The 17,892-nt window shown below is 42.0% G+C and overlaps 2 protein-coding genes across 17 annotated transcripts in view; one reads left to right on the forward strand and one right to left on the reverse strand.

Moving 5' to 3' along the window:
• MCF2L2 (MCF.2 cell line derived transforming sequence-like 2) overlaps window positions 1-17,892 on the forward strand; it is a 288,114-nt gene that overhangs the window by 125,275 nt on the left and 144,947 nt on the right. For all 7 annotated transcript variants that reach the window (XM_042233901.2, XM_027957913.3, XM_060419927.1 and 4 more), the window contains 3 exons: window positions 4,166-4,357; window positions 6,787-6,978; window positions 17,150-17,327. In XM_042233901.2, the coding sequence (XP_042089835.1) occupies window positions 4,166-4,357; window positions 6,787-6,978; window positions 17,150-17,327 (562 nt within the window). The remainder of the gene's footprint in view (window positions 1-4,165; window positions 4,358-6,786; window positions 6,979-17,149; window positions 17,328-17,892) is intronic.
• LOC101103203 (LINE-1 retrotransposable element ORF2 protein) overlaps window positions 1-17,892 on the reverse strand; it is a 75,875-nt gene that overhangs the window by 12,758 nt on the left and 45,225 nt on the right. For 5 of the 10 annotated variants that reach the window (XR_006056547.1, XR_009601695.1, XR_009601693.1 and 2 more), the window contains exon 3: window positions 2,309-2,390. The exons of the other annotated variants lie outside the window; for them this stretch is intronic. The gene's annotated coding sequence lies outside the window, so the exon portion shown is untranslated. The remainder of the gene's footprint in view (window positions 1-2,308; window positions 2,391-17,892) is intronic. 10 annotated transcript variants of the gene reach the window in all.

A 17,892-nucleotide genomic window follows, 5' to 3' on the forward strand; every position in this document is an offset into this window, starting at 1 on the left:
GAGCTTAGAAGCTATTAATAATATCCATTCATTTCAGTAATTTTCCAGCCATCTGGTATTGACTTATGTGTTATATTTATGGATCTCTTCTCCAAATCTATTTGGACCTATTACTCACATCTTTCCTCCAACATTGCAAGCGTTTTAAGAACAGTTCTGAAGGTGTGATGCAGCATGCCAAATCCGGGGCAGCTGTGACCACCACAGGATGCCTGGGGAGCATCCATTGGTAAAGTTCCCTAAGCCCAGAAAACTTGCACTATTCTTAATAAATTAGGTGCTGGACTTAGAAAAAAGTCAACAGAGATTTCCTGGCCAAGTTTTCCTATTTCTGTATTTGGCTAAAGTCAGACAGGTTCAATCAACCAAATGAGGTCTCTGAGCTCGGGCAGGACAAGCACAGCCATTTTTCTCTGTATGTGTTGGCTGCAGCTAGATTCTGGAGCCAGACTGCTGGAGTTTGAAGCCTGGCTCTTCTCTTTCCTACCCGGGTCACCTTGGGCCATTGTGTCTCCACTCCTCTTTTGTAAAACACCTCCCTACATTAAAGGTTCATTGTGAAGAGTTAAAGGAATAGTTAATGTAAACATTCAGAACTGTACTTAGCATATGGTAGGCTCTCAGTGAATGTTTTTGTTGATATCACAGAGGTGGTGGGGTAAATTCTGGGCTGCAGAATGTTTCCTAGGTTCAATCTTCAGTGGCTGAGCAGTTCTACTTCTTATATTCATCCTGCAAATATTTATTGATTTCCTACCATGCCACACTGCTCTGAGTTCTGGACACAGGAGTGAACAAACCAGTCCAAGGAATTAGCATTGTAACCTTCTTTGAGTGATGGTGACCAATGCCTCTATCTGGGCCTTTGCTGTTTTGAATAAGCGCACTGGGTATTTGTCCCTAAGTTCTTCTAAATAACCCTGCTTGGTTTATATCATTTTATTCCCATATCATTATCCCAAAACAACAATCATGTGTTGTTAAGTACCTAATATGTGCTGTGTACTCTTAAAGAGCAGCTGAAAAAGAGCTGGTGCATGCCAACAAGTGTCTGTGGATAATACGGGCAGCAGGCAGTAGATAGCTGATCACAACACAGTCAAGTTCATGTTTTGGTTGGAAAAGGCATAGAGTTTTATGGGAGCTCAGATGAGGGGCATCAAAATAAAATGGTGGAGTCAGAGAAAGTTTCCTGAAGTAGATGAACTCTAAAGGGTGGTTTGGAGTTAGTTCCAGAGTAGTGTGGGTACGTGCGGTGGGGTGAGGAGGTAAGGGGAGGGTTGATGAGGGAAGGATGGGGCTTTCTAGGCAGAGAGAGCGAGTAGAGAAGGTATGGAGGCTCAAAGCCATCTGATTGTTTGGAGAACTACAAAGGAGTCATTAGTGCAGTTACAGCAGAGGACAGGGTGACAGAGTGAGCGAGGAGGAGGCACAGTGTGAGCCAGGTAGTGAAAGACCTTTTGTGCATTTCTCAGGAGTTTGAACTTCCTCCTGAAGACAGCAGGGAGTCAAGAAAGGCTCTGAGGCTCTGAAGTGATAAAGACATGAATAGACATCATGATGAAATTGCTGCTTCATCCGCAGTGTGGAGCATGACTTGAAGGAGAGTTTAAAGGAAATCAAGGAGACCAGCTGTCCCAGTCAGAAAGCACCAAGGTCTGAACACACGGTGACAAGGAGGTGGTAGGGAAGGGCTCAGTGTTCCAAAGGTATTAAGAAGGAGGTGTGTTCTGTGGGACTTGGTGAATGATTGACTGGGTGGGAAGCAGGGGCTTTAAGCTTGTTGAAATCTTATAAACCACTGTAAATTAGGAGACTGTCACGTTTTCGTCATCTGGGGTCATCATGATTCCTTGTGTTACTATGAAAAGCTAAACCAGTGCAAATGTGGTAGCTTGGATGCTCAACATGGTCGGTAAGGGTGTGAGTGGGCCTTCTGTCGTGAGGCCTTTGAGGACATGGCAGTCCTCTGTCTTGACTCAGGTCAGTGTCGTTCACACAGTTCCAGCCAAGCAGATCACTGCATCCCCTAGTTCACTGGTTCATTTATTCTTTTATCTTACTGGCCAAATATTTATGGAATGCCTGCTAAGTGATCTCATGGAGCTTATGTAACAGTGGGCATGGGTGGAAGAAGAAGGAATCATATATTAAAGTAAAGAAAGAAAATACTTTCAGATAGAGGTAAGTGGTTTTAAAAAATGAAAACAGAGTGAGGAAGAGGGCCTGGGAGGTTGGCTAAGAGCTTTGCCCTGGGAGGAACATCCCAGGGAAGGGTACCGAGATAGCAGCTAGTTTGGTTGCTCACCTGGATTACTGCAGTCGCTCCGTAACTGGTCTCCTTGCTTTCCCTATTTTCTGCCATTTTCGACACCACAGCTGAAGCAATCCTTTCAAAAATATGAATGAGATCCTCTCCTCAAAACCCTTCTGCACACCCCATGTCATAATGAGTAAAAGACAAAGCGCCCACAATGGCAGCAAGGCTCTCCCTGGTCAGACCCTCTTCTTTCCTCTGATCATGTTTCCTCCTTTCCTCCCTGCTTCCTCTGCTGCAGCCCCAGTGGCTTCCTCCTGCTGCCTGAACATGTCAAACATGCTCCCATCTTTCTGCCAAGTGCTGCATGGTTGTCCTTCACTTTAGGTTTTGGCTCTTGTGTCATGTTGGTGGCCTCTGCCTGGCATAAAGCAGAATTCCAGACTCAAAAGAAAGCAGGTCTTCAACATAAAGCATACTCTTTGCACAAACAGTTTAGGCATCATGAGTCATTCTTTTTTAAAAAAAATTTTTTTGGGGGGGTTGCTCTGGGTCTTCACTGCAGTGCTCAGGCTTCTCGTTCAAGTGGCTTCTCTTGTGGAGCACGGGCTCTAGGCATGCAGGCTCAGTAGTTGCAGCTTGAGGGCTCTAGAGCACAGGCTCAGTAGTTGTGTCTCCTGGGCTTAGGTGCTCCATGGAATGTGGAATCTTCTCAGACCAGGGATTGAACCCATAACCCCTGCACTGGCAGGCAGATTCTTATCCACTATACCACCAGGGAAGTCCCTTGAGTCATTCTAATTAAGGATGATAGGAACCCTCCTGACTTTCCCAGGTGCCAGCCATGGACCAGCCTTGCAAACAGACCTTTCTAAGGACGATAGTCTCAGGCTGCTATGCTCACTTTTCTGCACAGCACTGCTAGCACCTTCCCAGTGAGCTCTTCTCTCACCGCCCTCTTTAAAAAAGCAGCTCCTCCACCAGCACTCCCCGCCCTCCTCTCCCTGTTTACTTTTTCTCCATAGCACTCATCACTGACTAAGATACTATATAGTCTACATATTTGTTTATTGCCTGCATCTCCTACTAAAATGTAAGCTTCGTGAGGGGAGGGATTTTTGCCTGGTTTGTTTACTCCCAAACCCCCAGCACCTGGACAGTGCTTGGTACATGGCAGGTACTCAATAATATATGATGAATAATTAAAAACAGGAAAACGTGGCACATGTGGTTAGAACAAAACAAGCTGTGCCGAAAGAGGTAGGAGATGCGGTTGCTGAGCTAATGAGTTGAGAGCAGACAGGGACCTTGTGGGCTGCAGGAAATAGCTTAGACAAACATATTTCTTAAGTCTCATGATCTCTCCATAGGATTGCCCAAACCAGATCTTTACCATTTTCTCAACCTCAACTCATTCTCCTCTCTCCTTGGGGCAACATGTCTATCTCTTTTCCTTTTCATTTAGTTGACAGGATAATTCAGTCTCCAATTCTGTCCAGTGTAACACTTCATGCTCTTCTGCCCTAGAATTTATCACAGTTGTAATAAGTTAATTATTACATTAATAATAATTAATAATAATAGTTAATAATTCATTTAGTATCTGAGTTCTCCACTGAACTGAAAAATCCTATCTTGTTAATGCTATATCCTCAGTGCCTAACCCAGAACTCAACAAATATCTGAACGAATGACTTCCTTTTCTTCAGAGTGCAGATGACGCTGGACTAGGCTAGGCCTCCTGGGGACCTTGAACCACCCCAGCGCTTTCCCATGCTCTCAGCCTAAAACCTGATCACCACTTATTTCTCTAACCTCTCCCCAGATTTGAAGCACACAGTGCCAGGCAAATCCCGGCCTCTCCATGACTCAGTTTCTGATGCTTGGCTGTGGATGTTCACTTTGCAGGAGTCCTTGGAAAAGGCCCAGCTGCTTGCAGTAATTGGGGACCAGCTTATCCAAAGCCACCATTATGCAGTGGACTCCATCAGACCCAGGTGTGCAGAGCTCAGGCACCTTTGTGATGACTTCATCAATGAAAACAAAAAGAAACATGACATTTTAGAAAAGTCCTTGGAGTTGCATAGAAGGTTGGACAAGGTGAGCAAAACTAAGCCGTGACCATAATGTGTGCAAAATGTCCTGTGAAGAAGTCTTAATCATATTTGCCCTCCCTACCCTCATTATTGTTGAGAGGATAAAGTGCTTCATGTGGAACAGCACTCAAGAGGCATTAAAAACTGTACCAATCTGAAGTTATAGAAGTACTGAAGGTGAAAAATGCCCTAGCCATCCACCACACCCCATTTGAATGAAAAAAAGTCCACATCTTCTGTGTGGACTCAGACTTAAAGTGTGTTTTGACCTGACCCAGCCTTTCTTGATGCCCCATCAAGTGTACAGAGAATGAAGCACTATAGTTGCAAAGTGCTTCTCCTCATTAAAGGCATCAGATTGTGAATCCTTTTGAAGAAGCCTAAGTAATAATGACCATTATACACTCCTACTGTATATTGAGTACCTACTGTGTTTCTACTAGGAGCATAATTGCATCATCTATTTAATCCTTAATATAACCTGTGAGGAAGATAATAATGGCCTCATTTAAGAGATAGAAATTGATATTCAACATAGTTGAATGGGTCGATGAGTCACAGCATTTAGTACATAAGGTGAGCATGCTATAATTGCAGATTTCCTGATGGACCACTCTGCAGACTCTGATTCAGTAAGTCTGGGATGATGCCCCAAAATCAATATTTTCATCAAGTGTCCAGGTGATTTGATGCAGGTGGTACCTAGGCAACACTGAGGAACCCTGGAATAAAAGGTTGCCCAAGACCGCACATGGGGTAAATAGGGGATTGCAGATTTCGGGTCGGGGTGGCCAAATTCCAAGACTCAGACTCCTTAGACTAGACTGCAACTCTGTATGCAGAGTGCTCCCGGGGAGGGGGTGCCTCCGCCCACACCCCACTGCCCTTCAGTGGTGATCTCTGAGGCAGGTGGCCAGTCAGCAGGGGCTTTGACTTCTGGAGCCTTCCCTATCAGCTGTTCCAGCCAACACAGGGCTCATACCATGAGTCAGCATGCTCCATTCCCACAGTTGTTTCTCTCTGATAGCTGGGAGCACCCGCCCAGGCTGTTTACATCATCCCATTGCCACAGAGATTTTAGTGTCAAGGAAATACAGCTGCTCCAGAAGCAAGTGGCTCAGAAGGGCCTGGAGCACAGCCTGCTCTGTGTGCTGTGCTCTTAGCAAGATTAGCTAGCTGCTGTTTCCCTCACTCCATTTCTGCTCCAGACATAATAGCCTAATGCAATCTGTGGAGGGTGTGTGTGTGTGTGTGTGTGTGTGTCTGTGTGTGTGTGTGTGTGTGTCTGTGTGTGTCTGTGTGTCAGGGAACAAGTAGCTGCTGTGACTCTGCAGAAGACCCGATCCTAGTATTTTCTGCAGATACAGGCATGATTTTAAAGAGAAAGTTTTCATAGTATGTATCAAAGCAAATTTCATATTATTTTGAAAATTCAAAAATATCAGAAGGAGGAGGAAAACAATTATTCATGGATACTACTTACATTCCACTCCCCTCCTCATCCCCACACAATGGGAATCATCCATTTTAATATATCTTTATATGATTTCTTTGTAATTCTAAAAGTAGTACACATTTGGTGTAGGTAATTTAAGGGAAAAGTCAAGACAAACTTAAGTTGCCTATAATTTTCCCACTTAGAGATAACTACTTTGGAGCTCCCTTTGGATCTTTTTTTGTCTGTACAGTTATTTTACATACCTCTTTAGGTCACGCAATAAATGGTAATGCAGATGTACTTGCAAGGGTAGCTTCTTTTCATATAAATATTTAGACAAGGGCCCTTGTTTGTTTAAGTTTTTTAAGAATCAAATTGTTAGAATTCTCTACCTATGTGATTCCATCCCAACATTCTGGAAAGTTTAAGTACTGCTGTTCTGAGTCAAGAGTTTTGCATCCTTAGATTCTTCCCTTGTAAAGACAAATAGAAATGTGGACAGAGGAAAATGGTATTCTTGTTAAAGGAGACATTCCCTCTATCAGGAGGGCATGGAGGGCCCAGGTCTGAAGCCTCATTTTTCACTCTGTGCTCTTGTAACCAATTAAGATGCAAGAAAAGTGGCCTAGAGATTAGACCCAAAAAGCCATTTGTGGTATTTTTCAATGGTTAGACCAAACATAGAAACAACTCAACTCTCACCTCTTAGAGATGTGGCAACTATTGTCAGTGGAGAAGAATGTTTATGTGATTTATTTTTTGATTAAGTAACTTTCCTAAAAAGTCTGCAGATATAAAATTGATTTGGCCTTGTCCACCTCATGGTTTTATTTTTGGACCTCTAAACTTGATCCTGGATGACATTACATCTCATGATGATTGCCTGTTGTCTCAGAATCCTTGTGGACCCCATATGAGCTTGAACCTCCTGAGGATGGTGGTGGCTGAGCTCTGGGCTGGCTAACTGCACAGGGCACTGTGTTTCTTTCCAAAAGGTCAGCCAGTGGTGTGAAGCAGGAGTCTACCTCTTGGCTTCCCAAGCTGTAGACAAGTGCCAGTCCCGAGAGGGTGTTGACATTGCCTTGAATGACATTGAGACATTCCTGGGCACAGCAAAGGAGTACCAGTTGCCCAGCTCCAAGGACTTTTACAACCAGTATGAGTTGATGCTCACTGTTGATATAAAGGTAATTTTTCTGAGTTATTTTGATCTGTGGTTGGGAAAAGGATGTGGGGGGACATTGCATGTTGCCCAAGCAAATTTATGTTGAATGTACTGAGCAGATTAACCAGCTCTCAAGTGGCCTCTTAGACTCCTGGTCTGTGCTTCCTGGAAAACTGACCCTTCATGTCTTGATTTAAATAACTTTCATTCTCTGTCATTCATTTCTCTGCAAATACTTATGAGCATCTCTGACATATCATGCTCTGTGCTAAAGGCCAAGGACACAGTTATGAGCAGAAATAGATGTGGTTCCATCCTTCACTGAACTTACAGTTTATGTACAGGAGAGGCTGACATTAATAAATATCAAATACAAAACACAAAAATGTATTGCAAACTAAGATAAGTGCTTAAGAGGATGTATTCAGGGTTCTATCGGGTATAAAACAGAGGAACTTGACCTGGACTGAGGGTCAGGGAAGTTCCCTGGGAAGATTCACTTGAGCCAAGGCCCGGAAAATGAATAGAGAAGATGGGAGAGGCTTTCCAGATTGAAGGATCAGCATGTGCAAGGTTTCAGGGCTGAAGGGAGCCTGGCACAAGTTCAGAACCCCAAATTCAGAACAACTGGAGTACAGAACACAAAGGGTGTTTGGGGTGAGATTAGAGAGGGGTACATGAGCTGGGGCTTTGTGGGGCCTATGAAGGAGTTTGGTCTTTATTCTGAGAAACACTGAAGGATTTAAGAAGGAGAATAACTGGATCAGATTTGCATTTCGAGAGGAGCACTTGTTCTGCGAAGCCAACAGAATTATAGACAATACACTTTCCTCTTAGGGCCATATCACCTTGTATGTGCTTCTTCTGAAGGGGTTTTTTTAAACCTCTTTTGAGTTACAGACCCTTTTGAGAATCTGATACACATATTTTTAAGGTCTGTACTCAGAATGATTGAATGGAACTTGACGTAGGTACTGTTTACAAAGATATGGGCAGAATTTAGGAAACCCAATATGGATGGTGAAGCACCCCGGACTAGCAAGAAATAGGGAACAGTTACCACCACTAAGCCTGAAAGACAAATGGGAACTCAAGAAGCACTATAGCTGTGGCTGTAAGAGAGATAGCCCATAAGACCTGTGGCCTTGGGCAGAGGCCACAGCTGGTGGGGAAATATATAGCCCTACTTTTCTCTCCCTCTCAGATTTCCTAGTGGTTCATCTCACTAAAAGCCCATGGGCCTCTAGTGAGCCCATTTGATGGCGACTGTAGAGGTCAGCTTCCTGGGACACAGAGCGGTGTAGAGAAGATGTAATGGGGGAACAAACAAGGAATGCCCAGTATGTATAGCTTTTATGATTAATTTTAAGGGAACACCTCGAAGGATATCCATGGATCCAGGCTAAGATCCTTTACTCCAAAATGATACATAGCAAACTGTATTCTAGTTTTTTATTTTTAATGTCTGTCTTATTTATTATACTGGAAGCTGCAGTGAGGCAAGAGCCTCACCCACCTCTGTGTTCCTGTGCCTAGCCTGTGCCTGGTATCTTACAGTCCATGTTTGTTGAACAAACGGACAGGCAGATGGCAAGTGGGCCAAGTACAGTGAGGGCAGCTTGGTGTGGGGTTGTGCCTCAGTGATAGTCTTTCCCTGACTCTTCCTGGTGGGTTTTGGTGTTAAGATATAGCCTTAAAGCGGTGTTGGGGGTAGTTAGGCTGGTCCCCTTTCCCCAACACAGGGACCCTTCTACTTCCCTACAGAGAGGACAAAGAGAAGGTGCATCTAGCATCTGTGCTATATTGTAGACCCAGGATTTGGTAGCCTCAGATTGTATTCCCAAAGCAGAACAGTCTCATTTAGCTCCACGTCCATTAGCTGCACAAACAAGTTTATCAGGTCAACCAGGGAGACTTGTGGCCACAGATGCCATTTTGGCCAACACCAGCAAACGTTATAGCCACATCTCCCACCAGAAAATGAGTGAAACTTAAAAAACCACTTCCAAGAAATAGGCAGAAACAAGGAGGAAGGAGGAGGCCAGACAGAAATTTAATTTTAAAACCCAAAATGGACCCTCCAAGTCCCCCAAACCCATCTTTTTCTTCTTTTGGTTTGGAGTAAAATTCTAGATGTTAATATTCAGATATCCTATTCTGTCAGAGAGTTTTATCCACTGAGGAGTAATGACTTGGTTGTCAAAATGAGTATTCTATAGATATAGAAATAATCCTTGTTATATGCATATACACACATTGGTACAGATACATGTATCTCCTTAGTTGGACAGTTGGTTCCAGGCATAGAAACAAGACCCCTAGTATCAATGAGCACACCCACCTCTGATATCTTAGTTTCTAATACCATTCTCCAGTTAAAGAGAACTGGGCTCCTTGGAGAAATGGCCATATCTAAGACTGGGAAAGGAAATGTACAAAATGATCCTAGAGAGGGTTATCAAGATTGCAGAATAGGGGGATGCGAAGTTCAACTCTCCCAAAAAACACATCAAGATTACATCGACACGTGCAACAATTCTCACTGAAAACAAATGAGACTGGTAGAAAGACACTTATACAACCAAAGCTATAAGAACAATCCATATGGAATTAGGTCAGGACCACACCCCTGGGAGAGGACACAAAAAAGGACGGGGATTACACAGGCCTTTTAGGGAGTGAGCAATTTGAACCACATATGGGCACCCCAGCCCTGGGATCTGCAACAAGGAAGATGAGTCCCTTTAGTTGGTTTGAAAACTGAAACAAGGTAGATGAAGCACATTGAAATTCCCCAGGATTCTGGCTAGTTTCCTGTGTCTGCACCAATGACTGACTCAGCCCAAGCTAAGTGCTCACTTGGCAGTTCTTGCTCTGTGGTGCAGCTTGACACTAGGGCAAGAGCTGCCACAGCTTTTGGAAGAGTACAGCTGTGGGGGTTGGGGTGTGGAGCTGGCTCAGACCTGGCACAGCACTCAAACTGGGGTGAGGGCAGCCGTTACGGGTGCTCATGGAGGAGGCAGATCCAGAGTAGTTTAAATTCTGACTTATGTGCTGGAACCACTCCAGCACACACCCCAGTCCACACCAGGTGCCCACTCTCACTCCTCTTGTTCCAGCACTGCTTCCCTCTGGGGCAATTCTGGGGAAAGGGGGAGAGCACACAGAATAGAATCACCTCAGACCCAACTCTCAGGGCCTCTGTTCCAGCAATCTGAGATTAGACCCCTCACCCAATAGGGCAGGGATAGCCACTGAGCTGAGGGGAAGTCTGAGTCATACCTGGCTCTGGCTTCAGCCCCTCCATCTCCAGCCCATAACCTACCAAGGTGCTAGCTGCCAGCACACCCTAAGGAAAGATATGACTTGTGTTCATGTCAGATCCAGCTCTCCCACCAAAGCCACTGGGCACATGCAGACTATCTAGGGATGTTCCCACACAAGGACACCCCTTCAAGACCAGGATAGAGAACTGTTTCACCTAATTTCATAAAGACAGAAAAAGTTAAGCAGAATAAAAAGACAGTAAAAGTTGTTTGTTTCAAATGAAAGAACAAGAAAAAAAAAACCTGAAAAAACAACTAATGAAACAGAGATAAATAATTTACCAGATGAATAGTTCAAAGTGTTGGTAATAAGAATGCTAACTGAACTAGGGAAAAGAATAGGTGAACACAGTGGAAATATTAACAAGGAACTAAGAAATATAAAAAAGAACCAGTCAGAACTTAAGAATACAATAACTGAAATGAAAAACACACTAGAAGGAATTAATAGCAGACCAGGTGAAACAGAAGAATACACAAGTGGTCTGGAAGACAGAATAATGGAAACTACCCAATCAGAATAGCAGAAAGAAAACAAATTTTAAAAATGGAATAGATTAAGGGACCCCTGCAAAGAGTTGGACACGACTGAGCGACTAAACTGAACTGAACTGAACTGGAACAACATTAAGCATACCAGCATTTGCATTATAGAGGCCCCAGAAGGAAAAAAAGAGAGAGAGACAGAGGAGTCAAAAATGTATTTGATGAAATTATAGCTGAAAACTTCCCAAACCCGAGGAAGGAAACAGATAACCAGGTACAAGAAGCACAGAGCAGCCCACACCAGATGAACCCAAAGAGACCCACACTAGGTGTAATTAAAATGACGAAAGTTGAAGATAAAGAGAGTTCTAAAGGCAACAAGAGGGGGAGAAAAAAAGAGCTATATACAAGGGAACCCCCATAAGGCTATCAGCTGATTTTTCTGCAGAAACTTTGCAGTCCAGAGTGAGTGGCTATGATATATTTAAAATGCTGAAAGAAAAAAACCTACAATGTATGATACTCTACACAGTAAGATTACCTTTTAGAATTGAATGAGAGATAACTTATTAGATGAGCAAAAACTAAAAGAGTTCATCAATACTAAATAAATGTTAAAAGAGATGATCCAAAGTGGAAAGAAAATGCTACAAGAAGTAAGAATCTATAGGAAAGGAAAAATTCCAATAGTAAAAGCAAATATGTAGTGAAGGCTGTGGATGAACCACTTAACTAAGCTGGTAGGAAGATTAAAAGATAAAAAATCATAAAATTAAACATAACTACAGTGAACAGTGAAGAGATACTCATGAAGATGTAAAATACACATCAAAAACACAAAACATGAGGGAGGGGCAGTAAAAAAGTGTAGCTATTTTAGAATGTGTTTTAATTTAAATGAGTACCAGTTTGAAACAAATGAATATAGTTACAGATAAACATATATGAACTCCATAATAACCACAAATCAAAACCCACAACAGATATACAAAAATCAGAGAGAGAGGAACACAAGCATTCCACTAAAGAAAATCATGAAACCACGAGTTAAGAAACTAAAAGAAGGAAAGGACAGACAACAGCTACAAAAACCAGAAAACAAGTAACAAAATGGCAGGAAGTATAAAACTATCAATAATTATTTATATGTCAGTGGAATAAATTCTCCAGTCAAAAGACAGAGAATGGCTGATTGGATTAAAAAAGAATACCTCTCTATATGTGACTTACAAGGGACTCACTTCAGAGCTAAAGACACACAGACTGAAAGTGAGAGGATGGTAGAAGATACTTTGTACAAATGGAAACAGCAATAAAGAGAAGGTAGTAATATCAGACAAAATGGACTTTAAAACAAAGTCTGTAACAAAGGACAAAGAAGAGTATTATTTAATGATAAAGGGATCAATACAAGAATATACAAGGGGTATAACTCTTATTAACATGTATGCACCTAGTATAGGAAAACCTAAATCTATAAAGCAAATATTAACTGACTTAATGGGAAGCTTCCCAGTGGCTCAGTGGTAAATAATTTGCCTGCAATGCAGGAGATGCAGGAGACATGGATTTAATCCCTGGGTCAGAAAGATCCCCTGGAGGAGGAAATGACGATCTTTCCCAGCATCAGGGTCTTTTCAAATGAGTCAGTTCTTCACATCAGGTAGCGAAGTACTGGAGTTTCAGCTTCAGCATTAGTCCTTCTCATGGAATATCCAGTGTTGATTTCCTTTAGGATTGACTGGTTTGATCTCCTTGCTGTCCAAGGGACTCTCAAAAGTCTTCTCCAACACCGCAATTCGAAAGTATCAATTCTTTGGCACTCAGCCTTCATTATGGTCCAACTCTCATGACTACAAACCATACAAACCATAGCTTTGACTATATAGACTTTTGTTGGCAAAGCTGTCTAGATTTGTCATAGCTTTCCTTCCAAGGAGCAATCGTCTTTTAATTTCATGGCTGCAGTCACTGTCTGCAGTGACTTTGGAGCCCAAGAAAATAAAATCAGTCAGTGTTTCCACTATTTCTCCTTATATTTGCCATGAAGTAACTTATACTTAGAACTGGACATGGAACAATGTTCCGTGAACATGAACATCATTCAAAATTGGGAAAGGAGTACATCTATTCATCGCCTCCACTGTATAATCATAAGGGATTGCTACCTATTTTTATAAATCAAGTTTTATCAGAACACAGTTGCTCACTTTCATTTATGTGTTATCTATCATCTATGACTGCTTTTGTGCTAAAATAGCCAAGTTTGGCAGATTCATCAGAGACTAGAGGATCTGCAAAGCCTGAAATATTTGCTGTTTGGTCCTTTTCAAAAAAATTGCCAATCTGTAGTCTAGATCAAAACTTTTCAATAGAAATATAATGTAAACCATGCATGTAATTCAAGATTTTCTGGTAGCTGCATTAAAAAAAATAGAAACAAATTAAATCAATTTTAATAATGTTTTCTTCTACCTTTGTGCAAATATTTCAACATAAATCACTGTTGTATAATTAACTATATTTTAATGAGATATTTTATGTTCTTTTTTCAAGTAAATGTTCAAAATCCAGTGTGTATTTAAACAATGCAGCTCAAATCAGACTAGCCACATTCCAGGTGCTCACTAACCACATGTGGCCAGTGGGTACTGGATAGACAGTTCAGGTCTGCCTTCAGATCCTCCAAGGAATGAGGCCAGACTCAGATTTTAGTGCAGAGGTCAGCCTTGACAGGGCCTTAGGCTATAGGGGAAGAGTTGTTCCATAGCTAACATTCCAAACCTCAGGATCTTTGCTCTTTCCTCAGAAGATGGTTCAGCATAGAAAAGACAAATTTACTTTTTCCAGTTGCCAAATGTGGCAACCTCCCTGGATGTGTGCTGAGCCTGTACTTTTGAAATATGGCATCCTCAGACCACCCTGCATGGGTTATGGTGGTTCGACTCTTCTGAGTCCCTCCTTTGGTGGTTAAAATCATTCACAAGATGGATGTCAGAGTCAGCATGATAAAGAGAAAGCTACCCACTTCCATGACCCACCAGAATTGAAGGGACATCATGCTGAAAGAAACGTATTTCAGCTGGATTCAGGCCTTGGTGAAACAGTTCTGGTTTCTTGTTCTCCTGAATCTCTGCCTTAGGGAACATAGTCCCTTGTGAGAACATGTTTGAGTTCCATCTTTCTCCTGGTACTTCATCAGTTTATTTCTTTCCTAACTTATATAGAGAGAAGAGGTCTTGCAGAATAAAATTTAAATGTATATCCTTTTCATCACACATCCTTGAGGTTCCCTTGATCCTGCCTCAAAATTTAGCTACCCCTTCCCCTACAATACTTATAGTCTTTTCTCCACCAGGGCGTTTATTCAGGTTACATTTCTCATTTTGGAATCATTCTTTTGTAAGTTGGCATGTGACATCCTTTTCTATCATGAATGGATTTGGCTTAGTGAGCATTTACCTGCTCAGCATATATTAACTCATAGTCAACAAAAGAGTCCGAAGTACTTGCAGTAATTGGATGCAATCTCAAAAATGACAGAATGATCTCTGCTTGTTTCTGAGGCAAAACATTCAATATTACAGTAATCCAAGTCTATGCCCTGATCAGTAATGCTGAAGAAGCTGAAGTTGTATGGTTCTATGAGACCTTCTAGAACTAACACCCAAAAAAGATGTCCTTTTCATGATAGCGGACTGGAATGCAAAAGTAGGAAGTCAAGAAATACCTGGAGTAACAGGCTAATTTGGCCTTGGAGTATAGAATGAAGCAGGGCAAAGGCTAATAGAGTTTTGCCAAGAGAACGCACTGGTCATAGCAAACACCCTCTTCCAACAACACAAGAGAAGACTCTACGCGTGGACATCACCAGATGGTCAACACCGAAATCAGATTGATTATATTCTTTGCAGCCAAAGATGGAGAAGCTCTATACAGTCAGCAAAAACAAGACCGGGAGCTGGCTGTGACTCAGATCATGAACTCCTTATTGCCAAATTCAGACTTAAATTGAAGACAGTAGGGAAAACCACCAGACCATTAAGGTATGACATAAATCAAATCCCTTATGATTATACAGTAGAAGTGAGAAATAGATTCAAGGGATTATATCTGATACACAGAGTGCCTGAAGAACTATGGACGGAGGTTTGTGACATTGTACAGGAGGCAGGGATCAAGACCATCCCCAAGAAAAAGAAATGCAAAAAGGCCAAATGGTTGTCTGAGGAGGACTTACAAATAGCCGTGAAAAGAAGAGAAGTGAAAGGCAAAGGAGAAAAGGAAAGATACACCCATTTGAATGCAGAGTTCCAAAAGAATAGCAAGGAGAAATAGGAAAGCTTCGTCGGTGATCAGTGCAAAGAAATAGAGGAAAACAACAGAATGGGAAAGACTAGAGATCTCTTCAAGAAAATTAGAGATACCAAGGGAATGTTTCATGCAAAGATGGGCACAATAAAGGACAGAAATGGTATGGACCTCACAGAAGCAGAAGATATTAAGAAGAGGTAGCAAGAATACACAGAAGAACTATACAAAAAAGATCTTCATGACCCAGATAATCACAATGGTGTGATCACTCACCTAGAGCCAGACATCCTGGAATGCCAAGTCAAGTGGGTCTTAGGAAGCATCACTATGAACAAAGCTAGTGGAAGCGATGGAATTCCAGTTGAGCTATTTCAAATCCTAAAAGATGATGCTGTGAAAGTGTTGCACTCAATATACCAGCAAATTTGGAAAACTCAGCAGTGGCCACAGGACTGGAAAGGTCATTTTTCATTCAAAAAGTTTTCATTCCAATCCCAAAGAAAAGCAATGCCAAAGAATGCTCAACTACCTCAGAATTGCACTCATCTCACACACTAGCAAAGTAATGCACAAAATTCTCCAAGCCAGGCTTCAACAGTACATGAACCATGAACTTCCAGATGTTCAAAGGGGATTTAGAAAAGGCAGAGGAACCAGAGATCAAATTGCCAACATCTGTTGGATCATTGAAAAAGCGAGAGAATTTCAGAAAAGCATCTCCTTCTGCTTTATTGACTATGCCAAAGCCTTTGACTATGTGGATCACAACAAACTGTGGAAAATTCTTTGAGAGATGGGAATACCAGACCACCTGACCTGCCTCCTGAGAAATCTGTATGCAGGTGAGGAAGCAGCAGTTAGAACTGCACATGGAACAATAGACTGGTTCCAAATCGGGAAAGGAGTACGTCAAGTCTGTATATTGTCACCCTGCTTATTTAACTTATATGCAGAGTACATCATGAGAAATGCTGGACTGGATGAAGCACAAGCTGGAATCAAGATTGCCGGGAGAAATATTAATAACCTCGGATATGCAGATATGCCATATGCCACCCTTATGGCAGAAAGCAAAGAACTAAAGAGCCTCTTGATGAAAGTGAAAGAGGAGAATGAAAAAGTTGGCTTAAAGCTCAACATTCAGAAAACGAAGATCATGGCATCTGGTCCCATCACTTCATGGCAAATAGATGGGGATACAGTGGAAACAGTGGCTGACTTTATTTTTGGGGGCTCCAAAATCACTGCAGATGGTGACTGCAGCCATGAAATTAAAAGACACTTGCTCCTTGGAAGAAAAGTTATGGCCAATCAAGGCAGCATATTAAAAAGCAGAGACATTACTTTGCCAACCAAGGTCCATCTAGTCAAAGCTTTGGTTTTTCCAGTAGTCATGTATGGATGTGAAAGTTGGACTATAAAGAAAACTGAGTGCCAAATAGTTGATGCTTTTGAACTGACGTATTGGAGACGACTCTTGCGAGTCCCTTGGACTGCAAGGAGATCCAACCTGTCCATCCTAAATTAAATCAGTCCTGAATATTCATTGGAAGGACTGATTTTGAAGCTGAAACTACAATTTTTGGCCACCTCATGCAAAGAACTGACTCATTTGAAAAGACCCTGATGCTGGGAAAGATTGAAGGTGGGAGGAGAAGGGGAAGACAGAGGATGAGATGGTTGGATAGCATCACCGACTCAATGGGCATGAGTTTGAGTAAGCTCTGGGAGTTGTTGATATAGACAGGGAAGCCTGGCCTGCTGCAGTCCATCAAGTGGCAAAGAATCGGACATGACTGAGTGACTGAACTCAGCTGAACTGAACTGAACCACTCGGTGCCTGGCAGTGTTCCAGGTGCTGGAGATACAGTGGTGAAAAGAATACAACCACTGACAATCAAGTGGGAGGTACAGGCTCTTAGAAGCACAATTCTGTACAAGGCAAGATATGCAATGACCTGCATATGGATGCTCAGAGAAGAGGGGAAGATGGGAGAAAGGGAATGCCTCCTGTTCTCAGATTCAGTACAGAGCCACCAGCTCATGATCTACTTTTTGTTCTCATAGGCTAAAGCCCAGAAAGTCTTGCAGAAGCTGAGCGACGTGCAGGAAATATTTCACAAGAGACAAATGAGTCTGATGAAACTGGCAGCCAGACAGACTCGCCCAGTGCAACCCGTGGCCCCCCATCCTGAGTCCTCCCCAAAATGGGTGTCACCAAAAATCAGCCAGCCCTCCACCTTGGGTGAGTTATTTGGGGAAGGAAGTTTTGTGGCTTTATGTTTCATCCATGCTCATGAGGATTTAGATTATGCTTGTTTAAGATGCATAATGGTCACTATTTCAATAGATATTATATAAGATATGGAATAGTACAGGCATGAAGACTGATACATTTATGTAATATTGAATGCCTGGATGCCAGGAGAAGTTCACAGTCTAGTAGAAGAACAATATAAATGCAAGAAGAGCATTAGCATCAAATAAGCTTCATTAAAAACCTTTAAAAGGCCAACAAGATTCTGTTAGCAAAAGAGTGGTAAAATTGGTTCTTTGAAAAAAATAAAAAGATGAGTCCTTACATCAATCTTCCATGGTCTTGATTACTATAGCCTACTAATAAGACTTGAGATTAGGTAGTATAAGTCTTCCAACTTTGTTATTTTTCAAGATTGTTTCGGCTATTTTAGGTCCTCTTCATTTCCATATAAATTGTAAAATCACCTTTCAGTTTCTTCTGGGATGAATATGTAGATCACTGAATGAGTATACAGTTCAGTTTGGGGAGAACTTTTATCTCACCAATGTTG

The sequence above is a fragment of the Ovis aries genome, chromosome 1, assembly GCF_016772045.2.
Source record: "Ovis aries strain OAR_USU_Benz2616 breed Rambouillet chromosome 1, ARS-UI_Ramb_v3.0, whole genome shotgun sequence".
Lineage (NCBI taxonomy): Eukaryota > Metazoa > Chordata > Mammalia > Artiodactyla > Bovidae > Ovis > Ovis aries.